This window comes from Bos taurus, chromosome 23, assembly GCF_002263795.3.
Source record: "Bos taurus isolate L1 Dominette 01449 registration number 42190680 breed Hereford chromosome 23, ARS-UCD2.0, whole genome shotgun sequence".
NCBI classification, from domain to species: Eukaryota; Metazoa; Chordata; class Mammalia; order Artiodactyla; family Bovidae; genus Bos; species Bos taurus.
Window position 1 is genome coordinate 17,102,355 of NC_037350.1, and position 17,365 is coordinate 17,119,719.

Consider the following 17,365-nt stretch of genomic DNA (forward strand, 5'->3'; position numbering starts at 1 on the left):
AAGAGTAGCCCCTGCTTGCCACAACCAGAGAAAGCCCACACACAGCAATGAAGGTCCAAGTACGGCCAAGGACAAATACACAATAAATAATTATTACAGAGACAGAATGAAAAGATTAGTGATAGGCTGGGCGAAAATATTTACAAAAGACACATTCGATAAAGACTATTATACAATATACACAAGAACTCTTAAAACCCAATAAAAAAACTCTGATTAAAAAATGGGCCAACAGACACCTGATCAAAGAAGATACTCAGATTAGAAATAAACATATGAAAAGAAGCTCCCCATCAAACTGCTATCAGGGAATTGCAAATACAAAAATGAGATAGCACTACACACCTATCAGAATGGCCAAAATTTGTAACTCTGAGAACACCAAATGCTGGGGAGGATAAAGAGCAACAGGAACTCTTATTCATTGCTGGTGGGAATGCAAAATAGTTCAGGCACTTTGGAAGACAGTTTGACAGTTTCTTATAAAACTAAACATACTCTTACCATATGATTCAGTAATCACACTCCTTGGTAACTACCCAAAGGAGCTGAAAACATCTCTATACAAAAATCTACATATAGATATTCACAGAAGCCTTATTCCTGATTGCAAAAACTTGGAAGCAACCAAGATGCTCTTTAGTAGGAGAATGGATAAACTTTGGTACATCCACACAATAGAATATTATTCAGTGGTAAAAAGGAATGAGCTGACAAGTCATCAAAGACATGGAGGAACTCTAAATACATGATCCTGAGTGAAAAAAACAACTTGCAAAGGCAGCACACAAGGAAATCAACCCCGAATATTCATTGGACGGCCTGATGCTGAAGCTGAAACTCCAATACTTTGGCCACCTGATGCAAAGAGCCAACTCATTAGAAAAGATCCTGATGCTGGGAAAGACTGAAGGCAGGAGGAAAAGGGGATGACAGAGGGTGAGATGGTTGGATGGCATCACCAACTCGATGGATATGAGTTTGAGAAAGATCTAGGAGTTGGTGAAGGACAGGGAAGCCTGGTATGCTGCAGTCTATGGGGTTGCAAAGAGTTGGATATGACTCGGTGACTGAACAACAATACAACATCCTAGAAAAGGCAAAATTATGGAGAAAGTAAAAAGGTCAGTGGTTGCCAGGGATTGGGGTGGGAGAGGAAAGAACGGGCAGAGCATAGAAGGTTTTAAGGGCACTATAATGATAACGCTGAAGCCCACAGCATGTACCCATAAAAGGTAGAACACAATATGTGTAACATGCTGTATAACACACTGTGTGTCATTGTAAGTTCCTCATCCGTTGTAACATCTGTCAGATCATAGAAAAAATAAGAGAGTTCCAGAAAACACCTACTCCTGCTTTATTGACTACGCCAGAGACTTTGACTGTGTGGATCACAACAAACTGTGGAAAAATCTGAAAGAGATGGGAATACCAGACCACCTTACCTGCCTCCTGAGAAACCTGTACGTAGGTCAAGAAGCAACAGTTAGAACCGGACATGGAACAAACAGACTGGTTCCAAATTGGGAAAGGAGTATGTCAAGGCTGTATATTGTCACCCTGCTTATTTAACTCATATGCAGAGTACATCAAGTGAAATGTTGGGCTGGATGAAGCACAAGCTGGAGTCAAGACTGACGGGAAAAATATCAATAACCTCAGAAATGCAGATGACATCACCCTTCTGGCAGAAAGCAAAGAGACACTAAAGAGCCTCTTGATGAAGGTGAAAGAGGAGTGAAAAAGCTGGCTTAAAACTCAACATTCAAAAAATGAAGATCATGGCATCCGGTCCCATCACTTCATGGTAAATAGATGGGGAAACAATGGAAACAGTGAGAGACTTTATTTTCTTGGGCTCCAAAATCCCTGCAGATGGTGACTGCAGCCATGAAATTAAAAGATGCTTGCTCCTCAGAAGAAAAGCTTTGACAAACCTAGACAGCATATTAAAAAGCAGGACATTACTTTGCCGACAAATGTCCATGTAGTTCAAGCTATGGTTTTTCCAGTAGTTGTGTATAAGCTGAGCACCAAAGAACTGATGCTTTTGAACTGTGGTGTTGGAGAAGACTCTTGAGAGTCCCTTGGACTGCAAGGAGATCCAACCAGTCAATCCTATGGGAAATCAGTCCTGAATATTCATTAGAAGGACTGATGCTGAAGCTGAAACTCCAATACTCTGGCCACCTGATGCGAAGAACAGACTCATCTGAAAAGACCCTGATGCTGGGAAAGATTGAGGGCAGGAGGAGAAAGGGAAGACAGAGGATGAGATGGTTGGACGGCATCATGACTCAATGGACATGAGTCTGAGCAAGCTCCAGGAGTTGGTGATGGACAGGGAGGCCTGGCGTGCTGCAGTCCATGGGGTCACAAAGAGTTGGACACGACTGAAAGACTGAACTCAACTGAAATTCATCAACTCTAACAAATGTATCACTGCTGTGGGGGGAGGTCTATAATGGAGAGGCTGTGCATGTGTGGGGGCAGGGAGCATATGGGAAATCTCTGTACCTTCCCCTGAATTTTTCTGTGAACCTTAAACTGCTCAAAAAACATAAAGTCTTTTTTTAAAAGACTGTATTAAAAACATTAACTTGGTGTCTCATTTCTCCAAGTCATTTAGTTCAGATGAATAATCACTTAGGTGCTATTTTAGAGTGCAAATAGCTCTTTAAATTAAAAAGAGAATTTTTATTTAGTGGCAAAACCTGACCTAAAATGATGTAGCACAATTCACACTCACAAGAATTAATCAGGACTGGTGTGGACAGCAGCCATGGAGGCAGTACACTATAATGCAAAAAGCACGGGCCTCGGGGTAAGAAAGACCTAGGTAGGTGCTAGTGATGCTGAAAGGCAGTGTGGCACCTGGCTTCTGGTGCTGGCTCTGAAGTCTGACCACCTGGTTTGAATTACAGCTTTACTAACCAGTACCAGTGGCACTAATGGAGATGGGATACCTCAGTGGGAATGTCATAATCTTTAGGGAACTAAGAAATGGGACTTGGAAACAGTAACTAAAGTGGCTACCCAAAAGACACATTATTCATTTAATTAACAAGCCTCCTTAAAAACAGACCTGTAGTATCCACAGGAAAGAAAGCCATCATAAAATCTGTGTTAGAATGGACAGTGAGAGAGTTCAACTAATATATATGTGTCTCACATCTTTTCATTTGTCCTTGGCACCAAAAGTGAAGAGTATGGAAGAAAACTGGGTGTTGTGACAGTTTGAACTACTTATAATACACAGTTCTATCTGACTCTTGGGTAAGAAACACATATCAGGAAATGCTTTAATATTTTCCAGAGCAATTAGAAGAAAATAAGCACAAGCCATTATTTCAGGACCTAGAATGTGTTTACAGGTTGGTGGAATATGAGTGGGTGCTAAATCAACAGCCACAATTTATTTCCAGCAGAAGGTCTTCAAAAAGGCGAAACAGTCCCTTAAGGGTGCCTGATTTTTCTTCTAAAAACAGGGAATTCCTGGTGGTCCTGTGATTAAGAATCTGCCTTCCAACGCAGGGGACATGGGTTCCATTCCTGGTTGGAGAACTAAGATCCCACATGCCAACTAAGCCTGCATACCTGGACTAGAGAGCCCACATACATTGCAGCCAGAGAAGCCTGCACGCTGCAATGAAGATGCAGCATAGCCAACACACACACACACACACACACACACACACACAGACATGGCAAAATAAACCATAAGAACTTCACACTGTCCTTAGAATAAAGCTCAAACTTAAAACAAAACCCAAAAAAACAGTTGATTGACTGCTAACAGTCAGATAGGAACTTTGGATATATCCAAATAAGATACAAAAATGACAAAGAAATTAGAAATCACATAGAAAAGTAGACACTCACTGTGCAGCGGAGAGTATATAATGCATGGCAACATCTCCAAATAAGACCATCAAGGGCTTCCGGTCTTCCAACTTGCCCTAGACCCAATTTTAGGGAAACACAGGTAATACAAACTATGTTACTAAAGACTTCTAAGTACTAACAACTTCTACGGCTATACTGACTTCCTAATTTTCACATAGCCCTGGGGCTAACTGAACACTGGAAAAAGGTCAACTCTTTAAATTGAAATCTGGATAAGACATATTTTAAAATGTGTTGGTGCTCCAATTAAATAGATGAATAAAAATTAAATATGCTGGGTAATAATGATGATATGAAAACAAAATACATCTAAACATAACATTCTTCATGGAGAAAAGTCATGATCTCATTTGTTAGCTAAATCAGCTATAAAGTCAGTTAACTCACCTTCTACAATTCTTTGACATAACACTATGTGAGTTTTAACATGACATTTATACAGTTTTTCAAATGTGAAGCACCAAAACCCACAAATGTTTCAAGACCCATGTAGCCCTATACATCTCTGTATATCCTGCCAGTGGATTCCTAGAATACCGGCAAACTGTTGTGCAAAAGGCTTGAGTCAAGTAAAAGAAACAAAACACCTAACCCTTTAAACGCCTTTCACCACAGCATGGAGTGCAGCACACACAGGCATCCCTCGGAGGCTGAGGATCCAAGTCAGCCTGAAGTGGCAACTTACTTTCCTGCTGACCGCGATGAGAAGACACTCAGCTGCCCCCAGCTGAAGCTCCTGTTCGTTCAGGAGCAGGCACAGCACCTCCAGGAGTTTGCAGTTCTCAGCAGTAACGTGACTCATGGGCACCCAGTCAATGTAGCCTGCCAGAGTGTTCAGCGCCGCGACTCCTACTCGACAGTTTGCTTGGGCCTGCATGAAAAGAAGTAACTCTTAACCGTTAAGTCCTCACTAACAGGCAAGAAAGCTGTGGTTATACCCAACCTCCTTCTGTTTTCTAATTCTAAAAAGAAAACAATGGAAAAAAATTGCTCACACAACAGCTATTGATAGGCAACTCAAAGGTTTTTTCTGATACACAATCCTTTCTCAGACAATGGCGCCTCAATGTCCGTCAGTAAGACCGCACTGGCACGTGTGGTCCTTTTATGTCCTTCAAGCATCTCAGAGATTGTAATTTTAACTCCCTTTCACCAGAGCTAAGTGATCAAACAAACCAAGGCTGAAGGAATTCCCTGGTGGTCCAGTGGTTAAAACTCTGGAGTTCGATGCTGAGGGCATGGGCTTGATCCCTGGTAGGGGAGCTGAAGCTCCTACAAGCCGCACAGCATGGCCAAAAACAAAACAAAACAAGGCTGAGGTCACCCTCCACCAGGTGTATGCATCCCCGTGTGCTCCACAGAGAGAGCTCTTACCTTTGACTCCTGAGAATTATCTGTCTTCTGAAAGAAAAGAAGTATAAGGATCGCAATGTTTTTAATGAACAAAAGGCTGTGTAATAACTTCCCACCCCCATAATCTAGGCCCTCAAACAACGATTTTCAAATAGACTCAACTTTTAATTTTGGAACAGAAGACAACTTTACTAAGAACACATAACTGATATTCTCCAGAGGAGGACAGGTTATTTTAGTTTTAGTAATAAGACAGAAGGTTAATATTTAAAGAGCTTACATAAATTTATTAGAACATTAAGATCCAAAAAGACAGTTTCAAAGCGCAGTTTACAAAGAAATACAACTAACAAATGAACAATGGAAGCAGGCTTCATTGCTACTGATGAAAAGAAACAGTTAAAATTTAAGTATTAGCAATTTTTCCATACTAAAATAGACACAAATTATAACTGGCAAAGGTATACTGAAATGATATAATGTTAGTGGAAAAAAGCAAGAAGCAAAATTAAAATGAGTAGTACAATTTATGACCATGTATATATGGACATAACTGTAGGAAACCACATATACAAAGAATATTAAATGCTAAATAGACCAAAATAATGTCTGTTCAGTAAATTAAACAATTTATAATTTTATAAGCAGGAGTAGCAACTCCTGAAGTACTTGAAAACTTACCACCATCAGCATCAGAAAAGATTTGTTTTATAATTCTTTTTTTCAACTTTCAAAAGGTATTTTTTCTAACAAAGAACAAGTATTAAGCCTTCACCAGCGGTGATCAAGGACGGGTGTTAATGGGACAGAGATGAGTAGTACAATTTCACCAGTAGTACCAGTAGTACCTTTCACCAGTATCTACTGATGCTGCCCAAGAAGGAAAAGGGATCCAGGCAGCAACAGCCCAGGCCAGCCTTGACCCTCTACTCCCACAAGCCTGCATTCCCATTCGGATCCTATTCTGCCCCTGGAACGAGTGCAGGGCCAGGGGACAGACAGGGAGAGTGAGCCTACACATCCCATCCTAGTTCACCATTCAGCCTACTGCCCAGGGCAGGGGAAAGGATGGAAGCAGAGAAGGAACTACGAGCCAATAAGAAGCTGCAGGTATGAGAAACGTCCCTGGGTATGCTCTGGTCCTGGGAGCCTGGTTTAACAGATGGACAAAACAGAAACTGAGGCTAACAAAAAACACCAGTGGATGTTTTTCTAACTTGTGTCACCCTGCTCTAGCATACTGGCTAGATGTCTAGGGCATCAAAGCATTCATAATTTGTTCATTTCTCTTAGGGATTAAATCTCCTAGGGGAAATAAAAATAATACCTCTTTCACCCTCAATACACATAGGTTTTTTCAATCAAAATACTTTTGATATTTTCTTTTGAAAAATCCTGGGGAGGTATTTTGGGGGAAAGAGTCCATTCTAGTAAAAAGGATGGGGCTTGAATTCCCCACAATCATTAATCAGGGGATCTTCAATAATTACTCTCTGAAAATTGGTTTCTTTATCCATAATATGGAGACAATAGTTTTCGACTCGGGGTTGTTTTTGAGGATTAAGTAACATGTAAAGCATGAAAAAGTATACAGCATAATATTAGATACTCATTGTGTCTCCCTACCCTGACAGCTAACAATACTTTGTCTTATCATTTGTGTTAGTATTCCAGAGCTCTCAAAATAAACTTTAGGAAGCTGCTGAAGGCAGAAAAAATAATGAATCTTAATGAATGCTATTTGTGTGAAATAAACATGTATGAGGAGTCTAGATTAGGGTTCTGAAACCTCAATCCTATTGACATTTTGGGTCAGATAATTCTTTATTATGGAAAACTGTTCTGGGCACTACAGGATCTTCAGCAGCATGCCTGGCCTCTACCCACTAGATGTCAGCAGCAGCCCCTAGGTGTGACAACCTGGATGGCAAAACTGCCCTCCCACTGAGAACCACTGTACTAAACTTTAAAAAATTTAGCTTCATTTTTACACTATCTCAGGAATTTTCTTACTAAAAAGGGAATTATTTTTTCTAGTATGTTCGGAACTCACTGACTTGAACCTCCTAGAAAATTAATTCCAGTTTTTCCTGTCATCTTTCTGTTTTGCTTATAAAATAGCCTTTTCTTTTACTGACCTGAACACCCTAATTCCTTGCTGCAGGATTAACTTCAAAACACACACAAACCCACTCATATCAGAAAACAGAACTTGATGAAAGGTGGGGGATATAACCGGTATCCCTTACCACTTGTTGGTACTTGTTTACATTTTCTTGAAGTGTGTTAAGGAGAAAACTGAAGATTCTTTCCATGTTCTGGGTTAATGTTTGCTGGATATCCCTTCGTCTTTGAGGGGGTAGTGTCTGAAAGGTCACTACATCCTCTGCCAGCCGCAAAAGAATGAACATCACTAATTCAGTCTGCGTTTCCTACACCAACAGAAAGAAGGTAGTTAAATATGCTTTTTTTAAAATTGGGGTATGTATAGTTGATTTACAATATTGTGAAAACGTTTTGCATCATAAATATGACCCAAGGCTCTTTTCTGCTGACAGGACAGACAAACCAGAAAAACTCAGAAGAGCAAACAAAAACAACACCCTGAATTGATACAGCTGTACTGCATACCCCTTGTTTGGAAAGAGTGTCCAATTCTACTAGCATGTCAGGCCAGTGCTGTGGCCACTCCCGCTTGATCATTTCTACTACAATTCGAGACAGAACATCTTTAATATGGTTCTCCTCTTCCAAAATGTTCAGTGTTCCCTGCAAAAGAATAAGTGACATCAAGAGGTTTGCAAGACTGAATTCAAAGGAAAAAACTGGGCTGTAAGAGTGTAGAAAACTTAGGAGCAGGCCTACTTTCAAACTAAACCAACCAACCTGTTCTCCATGTCTGAGTCACCTGTCCTGCATTCTCACTGATCATTCTTCCCTCTTAAAGCTTAACAGAGGGTTGCATCAGCTAATAAAATGGCTGTCACATGGAGCAAGGAAGACATCACTGTTCTTTACAAACTGAAGAGACTTTCTTATTGTTTCATTTTGTATGAGGGCCAGAGTAGAAGAGTATGGAAATAAGGAATACATTGAAAGGCTGATAAAGTGAGAGATTCAGGAGCAACTGAATATTTTCCTAACAGTTCTAGGTTTAGAAGACACAGGAAGACCATTATTGGGACTCTTCTTCTCAAGTCTGGTATCAAGTTTAATGGATTAAGATTTCTATCACATCTCCCCAGAACTAACAAAATATAAATTCTAGGTAGCTAAGTTAATAATTTTGAAGAGAGTTTTTTTTTTCTATCAAAGACACTAGACTCTGGGGATGAAAAGGACATGAATTCCCCTTTTCATGTCCTTTGTTAAAAAGAACATAAAGGCTGTGGATTCTAAATGTGTTTGTACAGTTATAGTCGAACTCCCAAAATAAACTCATTTAGCCTATTTTTTTATTGCTAGTAACATAAAATAATTCAGTTTAAAATAAAAGGAAACAGCAAAGTGCAATCTAATCTATAACTGATTAATCTAAGACTTTTATTCATTTGTTAAAAATGTTTACTTATCTCTACCCTGTCTTCATAATTTAAAAAACAGAAGTCAACACATAAAGGATTAATTAAACCAAGTAAATGGGATGAACTGTGATTTCCAGTGATGCTGGTTCTTTTTAATTTGAAGGTAACATTTAATATTATATAAATATTTAATATTATGTAGAACCCGTGAATTGTTACACAAATGCTACACTGGAAAAGTCACACTTTGTCTAAACTACCTCGTAAACCCAAGTCTTCCAATCAACCATTCCTTACATTTGCGATCAGCTCCATGACACTGTTCTTCAGATAGACCTTCTCCAATCGAGACATGTTGTTCCATCGAAACCTGGCCACCAAAATGTATAAAGTCAACAGAACAACATTAGAAGCCTTCTCTTCAGGAGAGATTAGCTTTGATTCCTATGTTAAAATTATGCTGGTGATTTTACTCAGAAATTCTACTGTGGATTTTGTATCCTTCAAAAAATGGACAGAAACAGTCCACATTTAATCAAAATGCTAAAAGCAAAAAGAGTTAAATACAGACAGTGACCCATTAATTAGAATTCAGGTAGGATCTGTGCACAGATGAGCTTTCCCCCTTGATTTTATTGACAGACCATAAGCAAATACGTCTCTGGGACAACTACAACAATGTAGTTGGTTTTCAGAAACTAGAATCTGATAGTACTGACTCCCTTTCTAGACTTGCTTTGTTCAGTCACTAAGTTGTGTCTGACTCTTTGCAACTCCATGGACTGCAGCACACCAGGTTTCCCTGTCCTTCATCTCCCGCAGTTTGCTCAAATTCACGCCCACTGAGTCAGTGATGCTATCTAACTATTTTAGGCTTAGAAGGTAATAACAACACAATTCCAGAAAAACTGTGACTAAATCTTAAAAGCTGATGGATTCTTCAGATACACAGTAGGAGTAGGAGACTCAAGTTAGAACAGGTTTTTAGTTATTCTCATATAATCCTGGTTAGAATCCTGCCATGCACACTCAAAACTTAAGGAAAAATAAATTAAAGGCAGTGTCTTTCTAGTGTCTAATCAGGTATTTATTTACCTGTACACCACATTATTATAAAAAGACTCTGAGATTGGTGGGCATATATTAGGAGCTCAATAAATGCTAAGTGATGTGAGCTAATATTTTTGCAGAGTGCTTAGTATGTACCATGCACTTTACACAGATGAAGAAACTAGGGAAAGGTTAAGTTCTGTATGAGAGCTCCCAATAGGCTGTGATGACCTCTAGGAAGCATTCCTTTCTGCCTGGGGATTGCTCTTTTCTACTCACCTAAAGACTATCTCTAAGAGTTATATAAGAAATAAAGATTTGCTCTCTCACATACTTGACAACGTGTTCCAGGATCTGAAGGCCAAAATGTCTGACGATGGCAATTTGTGTTTTCTCAGCCAACCGCAAACCACAGGGGACACAGACAGGGCACTTTTCTTTAAACTCCTCACAAAACTGAAAAAAAGAAAAGTTAGTGTTTCCCTTAGGAGCCAAGAGAAAGTGGGACTAGGAAAAAAACAGAACTCCAACCTGAGCTATTGTTTTAAGTGGCAAAATTTAGATAAATATTATATAAAGGATTATTTTCACTTTGATAGTTCCAGTGCAATGGCCAATTAGTGTTGGAAAAAATAAATAACATGACCTATATGAGTAAAAAACTGTTAGAGATAAACCCGTGAAGCACATGGGGGTGAAATGACAATTACTAGGGTTAAAAACCTTTGGTTGGGGGAGGAATAAAGCAAATGTGGAAAAGTCTTTACAACTGCTGAGTTTAGGTGATAGGTATACACAAGATCATTACAGCATTCTACTTATGTTATTTCATATGAGTTTAGGTGATAGGTATACACAAGATCATTATAGCATTCTACTTATGCTATTTCATAGTAAAACAACAAACAGAACCCAAATACTTCTGATTGCAAATCCTATGGCATACATCTATACATTGTAAAACTTCCTCCAAGTGATGCTCACTCTGCTTCATGAAGTTACATCTCTTAAAACACACACAGTACTGTTCCAGTGGTCATTTCTCATTGCCCACATACATTGTTTGATGGGGGAATAAACTCAAATCGTATTAGCATCCCCATTTGTTTTGTGTTAGCTTTCCTAATTTACACAAGAAGCAGTCTCAGTAGTAGAGAATCTGGCAGTCAAGAAAACTACTTTCAGGAAACCACCCCTTGCTAAAATGCAAAATAAGTGGTAGAAGTTCAGCTTTGCGCAAAATAGTCTAAGAATATCACACAGTAAAACATGGGGGTGGGGGGTTGAGAATTAAGCCATAAATATCCAAGACACAGAAGTGGGTTAGGGAGAAGTGTAGGGATGTAAGTAAAAGGGCACTAGAGAGGCTGGAGCTCGGTTAGGGCGAGTCAGGAGAGTGTGTCAGCAGGAAAACGTTTAGTGAGGGAGACTATAAAGAATGTGGCCGATGTTGGGGACGGGTTGGACACGTGCTCCACGGGAAGGAGATGGGATGCAGGAATGTGGGGGTTAGGGGAATAAACTGGGTTCAGCCAGCTGTGGAGGGGATCGTGGTGCGGAGAAGAGTAAACAGAAGCGGGGAGAGGGGGAGGAGAGGGCAGTGGGGAGTGTCGGTGAGAAGAGACGGCTAGAGGCAGGGACCAGAGGGTCCCGGGAAAAGGGTAGGCGCGGCGAGCAAAGAAGGCGGGGAGTGGGAAGAGGCGCGGAGAGCTGCAAGGGGGAGGGCCCCCCGGGGTTGGGACCGAGGTCCAGGGGCCGCGTGGGCGGGAGACGGCCAGCGTCGTGGGCTGCGCCGGGACTGCTGAGGCTGGGGGAGGGTCTCGGGGCAAGCCCGGGTCGCCAGAACTCAGGTACCTTGAGGGCTTCTAGCCGGTAACGCTGGGTGGAGCTGGGGTCCATCATGATCGTCACCGCTTTCACCAGCTGCTCGCACAGCGCGTTCACTCGATCCATCGCCATGAGTAGTGCCACGCACCACGAGCGCGCAGCACCGCAGTCCTGGGAGCACGAGGCACGGACGGCTCCGTTGGCGGGACCACACGCTGGTACCGGGCCGCGGCGGGCCGAGGCGGGGCGGTGAAGAGCAGGAGGAGGAGCGTGAGCCACCGAAGATCCAGCCGGGAAAGAGCCGGCGCTGCGCACGCGCCCGACGTGCCAGTGCGCATGCGCCCGCGGAAGTGGCGGCTCCCTTATGACGGTTGCTCCTTGGTGGGCGGAGCGAGAGACTTTGGGGCCGCGGTACGCAGGCGCGTCAACGGTCCCCGGCGGCGCGCGCGCTGTGCGATTGTCAGGAAGGCGGTGTGCCGGTCGCGCTAGCCAAGGCTGGAGCCGCCCGTCTGTGCTGGCAGCTGCCTAGGCGAGAGCCGTCTGCGACTCTCGGTTCTTTTCTCCGTCGTCCCGGGGAACAAATCTGCCTCGAAACCGACTGATCCGTTCCCAGAAAGCGGACAAATATTCAAGACCGCTTTAACGTCCTTCCAGTGGACACCTAGCCCAGTCTCGACGGCGTCCGCGGGTGGCGGTTTTGCCAAGTGTCGTCACATTGGTAAGAGAATTTAGAACCGTTCGGTATCTCTGTTTTTAGACTTTTCATGTTGCCTTGGCTATTGGTTGTATAATATAGCAGTGATTGAGGACAACATTGGACCGAAATTGCAATGAAGTAGAAAGCGTTGCTTACAGAAAAGACCCTCGTATTGCCTTTTAAGAGAATTTTTCTTGTGGGGAAAAATGGTAGCTCTTAAACTTCCCTCTTCACTTGTACTTGTTTTCCTTGGCTGTGTTATCACCTGATAGGCACTAAATGTGTTATGTACAGATCTTGGTAAATCGAGATCGTTAAAGATGAGGAATTGCAAATACCGAAGGTTTGTACAGTTTTGGTCATTTGAGGTGTTTGGTTATTTGAGGTGTAGCCTAATCCTTATTCCCAAAGGAAAGTTTTAACATAGAGTGTGTTTCACTTTTTATCTTTAAAAAGCTGTTGCTGTCTCCAGCAAAATACGTAAACTGAAAACTAAAACAGTTAAAATCTAAATATCCGTTTTTGGTGTTTGAATATTTAGGAAATGTTTACTGTACTTAAATCACTGCTCCCTGTTCCTACTCCACTTCTAGTATTTGTATCTAATATGGTACCTAGGGGTGTGTGTGTGAGACAATGCATTTACTATTTTTAATCCAATGTAAGTCTGTGTGTGTATATGTGTGTGTGTGTGAGAGAGAGGCATTGCATTTACTGTTTTTAATCCGATGTAAGTCTGTGTGTGTGTGTGAGACAATGCATTTACTATTTTTAATCCAATGTAAATCTGTGTGTATGAGACAATGCATTTGCTATTTTTTAATCAATATTAATCTATTCAAAGACTACACAAAAGCCACTTCAGGGCAAAGTGATTTCTGGTATGGTATGGTTTAAAGTATTACATTCTGCCTGTTTTCAGTGAGTGGAATTTGTAAGGAATTAATACCTTGACTCGGGGAAAGCAATGGCACCCCACTCCAGTACTCTTGCCTGGAGAATCCCATGGACGGAGGAGCCTGGTAGGCTGCAGTCCATGGGGTCGTTAAGAGTCGGACACAACTGAGCAACTTCAGTTTCACTTTTCACTTTCATGCATTGGAGAAGGAAATGGCAACCCACTCCAGTGTTCTTGCCTGGAGAATCCCAGGGATGGGGAGCCTGGTGGGCTGCCGTCTATGGGGTTGCACAGAGTCTGGACACGACTGAAGGGACTTAACAGCAACAACAGCAATGCCTTGACTACTCTGATTTTTTGAAGTCATCATTTTTACCCCTAATCTTTCAGCTTTGTAGTAGCATGACACTTTTTTCAAGGTGAATGTTAATTTTTGACACTTAAAAAAAAAATACAGTTGAGTGCTTACTCAACTGTAAAACCTGTGTTCTTTCATATTTAAATCATGAATTACTGGTATCTCCACAAATATCTTGTTTACGTTAGGTCAGTGGTTTCCAATCTCTGCTGCGCATTAGAGAAGACTTTTAAAAATTGCTATGCCCATGTCACACCCATACTGATTACGTTAGATGTCTGGTAGTAGAAGCCAGAAATCAATAGTGTTTAAAGGTTCCTAGGTTATTCCAATCTGTAGTAAAGTTTGAGAGCCACTGCTTTCGTTTACTAAAGCCTTCTTTCAGATTTCTAACAATGTTAAATGAAAACATTAGCCTCTGTCAACAGTTTATAAGGTTCTTTCAATCTAGCATCCATACCTTTACGTATGTCTGTCTACAAATAGTGTGTAGTATTTTCTTTTTTTTTTTTTGTCTTCTTTTTGTCTTCAAAAGTTGAACATGAATAGATAGAAAATCAGTATCAGAACACTACAAAGTAATTGTTACAGGCCAGATCCACTGATGGGTGCTCAGAAGTTCAAAATTTGAAGAGAAACAGGGTATGTGCATAGTCTCAAAGTATCTCTTCTAAGAAAGGAAAAAATAGTAACTTTACAGTGAGAAACCTAGCAAACACTGTCAATATTCAATGATACGTTTACCATCACTAGTATTAAGACATAGTGACATCATGTGCCTCCAAACATGATACATGACTTGAGAAAAGCAGAACACTTACACAATGTTCTTGCCTGGAATGCATAACCTCAATCTTATCAAGAGAAAACATCAGGGCTTCCCTGATGGCTCCGTTGTAATGAAGCTACCTGCCAATGCAGGAGACACAGGTTTGATCCCTGACCCAGGAAGATCCCACATGCCTCAGAGCAATTAGGCTGGTGCTCTAGAGCCCAGGAGTTGCTGCTTCTAAAGTCCACACACCTAGAGGCTGTTCTACGCAACAAGAGAAGCACTGCAGTGCGAAGCCTGTGCATTGCAACTAGACAGTAGCCCCCACTCACAACAACTAGAGAAGAGCACAAGCAACAGTGAAGACCCGGCACAGCCAAAATAAATACAATTTTTTTTAAAGAATTTATTTAAAAAAAGGGGGGACAACATCAGACAAACCTAAATTGAGAGATGTTCTCAAAGCAACTGAGTAGTTCCCTTTGAAACTGTCAAGGTCATGAGAAACATGAAATGGCACTGATTGGAGAAGACTAAGGAGATGTGATGACTAAGACTGGATCTTAAGCTGGATTCTGGAGCCAAAAATAGACATTAATGGGAGTAACTAGTAAAATTCAAGTAAAGTTTGTAGTGTGAATATTATACTAATGTTCATTTTTTAGTTTCGATAATTGTGCTGTGTAAAATGTAGCATTAGGGGAAACTGGGTATGGGAGAACCCTACTATGTTTGCGACTTTTCTGTAAGTATAAAGTTTTTCAAAATAAAGAGTTTTAAAATGCACATGAATGCTTTGATACTATATATTATTTTGTGCTTCTCTTTACCCTGAACTTACATTTGAAATTTGTCTGTCCATTAGATTAACTGTTGGCTTTATCCCACCACTGATGTACACTGTAATTTGCATTTGTACATGCAGTTTGCATTGATGTACATGTAATTTGCATTTCCCTATGCCTAATGACATTGAAAAGGCAGAGGAACCAGAGATCAAATTGCCAACATCTGCTGGCAATGGAAAAAGCAAGAGAGTTCCAGAAAAACATCAATTTCTGCTTTATTGACTATGCCAAAGCCTTTGACTGTGTGGATCACAATCAACTGTGGAAAATTCTGAAAGAGATGGGAATACCAGACCACCTGATCTGCCTCTTGAGAAATTTGTATGCAGGTCAGGAAGCAACAGTTAGAACTGGACATGGAACAACAGACTGGTTCCAAATAGGAAAAGGAGTACGTCAAGGCTGTATATCGTCACCCTGTTTATTTAACTTATGTGCAGAGTACATCATGAGAAACGCTGGACTGGAAGAAACACAAACTGGAATCAAGATTGCCGGGAGAAATATCAGTAACCTCAGATATGCAGATGACACCACCCTTATGGCAGAAAGTGAAGAGGAACTAAACAGCCTGTTGATGAAAGTGAAAGTGGAGAGTGAAAAAGTTGGCTTAAAGCTCAACATTGAGAAAACAAAGATCATGGCATCCTGTCCCATCACTTGATGGGAAATAGATGGGGACAGTGGAAACAGTGTCAGACTTTATTTTTTGGGCTCCAAAATCACTGCAGATGGTGACTGCAGCCATGAAATTAAAAGACGCTTACTCCTTGGAGGGAAGGTTATGACCAACCTAGATGGCATATTCAAAAGCAGAGACATTACTTTGCCAACAAAGGTTCGTCTAGTCAAGGCTATGGTTTTTCCTGTGGTCATGTATGGATGTGAGAGTTGGACTGTGAAGAAGGCTGAGCGCCAAAGAATTGATGCTTTTGAACTGTGGTGTTGGAGAAGACTCTTGAGAGTCCCTTGGACTGCAAGGAGATCCAACCAGTCCATTCTGAAGGAGATCAGCCCTGGGATTTCTTTGGAAGGACTGATGCTAAAGCTGAAACTCCCGTACTTTGGCCACCTCATGCGAAGGGTTGACTCATTGGAAAAGACTCTGATGCTGGGAGGGATTGGGGGCAAGAGGAGAAGGGGACGACAGAGGATGAGATGGCTGGATACACAGTGATACACTGACTCGATGGACTGAGTCTGAGTGAACTCTGGGAGTTGGTGATGGACAGGGAGGCCTGGCGTGCTGCAATTCGTGGGGTTGCAAAGAGTCGGACACGACTGAGCGACTGATCTGAATGACATTGAGCCCATTTTCATGTGCCTGTTGACTATCTGAATATCTTCTGTAAAGTGTTCAGTTCTTTGGGGGGGGGGAATGGGTATTTTTTAAAGCTTTTAATGTTATTATCCTTCTAAACTTGTATCAATTTGTTATTCTCCTGCCAGCAGTATATGAAAATGCCTGTTTCATTCTTGTTAGTTTCCATGCTCCCATGCTTATGGTAATTCGACAATGAAAGAATGGAAATACAGCTTTCTTTGGTGATTTAGATTCAATATCCTTTCTAACTGTTCATAATATATTGTCTTACAGGAAAATGACTGATGGAAGAGACCGGGTAGTTGCTCTAGTGGACATGGACTGTTTTTTCGTTCAAGTGGAACAGCGGCAAAATCCTCATTTGAGGAATAAACCTTGTGCAGTTGTACAGTACACATCATGGAAGGGTGGTGGGTATGTATCATAGTTATTCTTATAACTCTAAACTACGGTTTTAATTTCTGAGAATACATGGCACTATGCTAGGTCCTGTTTTTGAGAGTTCTGAACTGCTGTGTTTGAGAATGAATAGTAGTATCAGTGGGACTTCCCTGGCAGTCCAGAGGTTAAGACTGCACTCCAGAGGGTATGGGTTCCATCCCTGGTCAGGGAACTAAGATCCCATATGCTGTTGTGTGGCCAAAAAGTTTAAAAAAAATAATAGTAGCATCAGTGGCCAAAAAGTTTCTACCATTATGTTTATAACCTAGTTGTCATGAAATTTTATGATCATGCGAAATTGTTATGATCATGTAATATTTTTGCTCCATGGCCAAAAAATAGTAGCATCTGTGATCAAAAAGTT

At 41.2% G+C, this 17,365-nt stretch overlaps 2 protein-coding genes across 2 annotated transcripts in view; one reads left to right on the top strand and one right to left on the bottom strand.

The window, feature by feature from the left end:
* Window positions 1–11,984, bottom strand: part of XPO5 (exportin 5) — a 45,051-nt gene extending 33,067 nt beyond the window's left edge. The window contains exons 1-8 of the mRNA XM_002697301.5: window positions 11,691–11,984; window positions 10,171–10,292; window positions 9,084–9,156; window positions 7,894–8,031; window positions 7,512–7,694; window positions 5,284–5,310; window positions 4,595–4,780; window positions 3,886–3,962 (exon numbers count right to left, since the gene is read on the bottom strand). Coding sequence (XP_002697347.2) covers window positions 3,886–3,962; window positions 4,595–4,780; window positions 5,284–5,310; window positions 7,512–7,694; window positions 7,894–8,031; window positions 9,084–9,156; window positions 10,171–10,292; window positions 11,691–11,795 — 911 coding nt within the window. The 5' untranslated portion in view covers window positions 11,796–11,984. The remainder of the gene's footprint in view (window positions 1–3,885; window positions 3,963–4,594; window positions 4,781–5,283; window positions 5,311–7,511; window positions 7,695–7,893; window positions 8,032–9,083; window positions 9,157–10,170; window positions 10,293–11,690) is intronic.
* A 192-nt stretch (window positions 11,985–12,176) lies between these two features.
* The window catches only part of POLH (DNA polymerase eta), a 29,129-nt gene continuing 23,940 nt past the window's right edge, over window positions 12,177–17,365 (top strand). Inside the window, 2 exon segments of the mRNA NM_001034450.1 lie at window positions 12,177–12,381; window positions 16,834–16,974. Coding sequence (NP_001029622.1) covers window positions 16,838–16,974 — 137 coding nt within the window. The 5' untranslated portion in view covers window positions 12,177–12,381; window positions 16,834–16,837.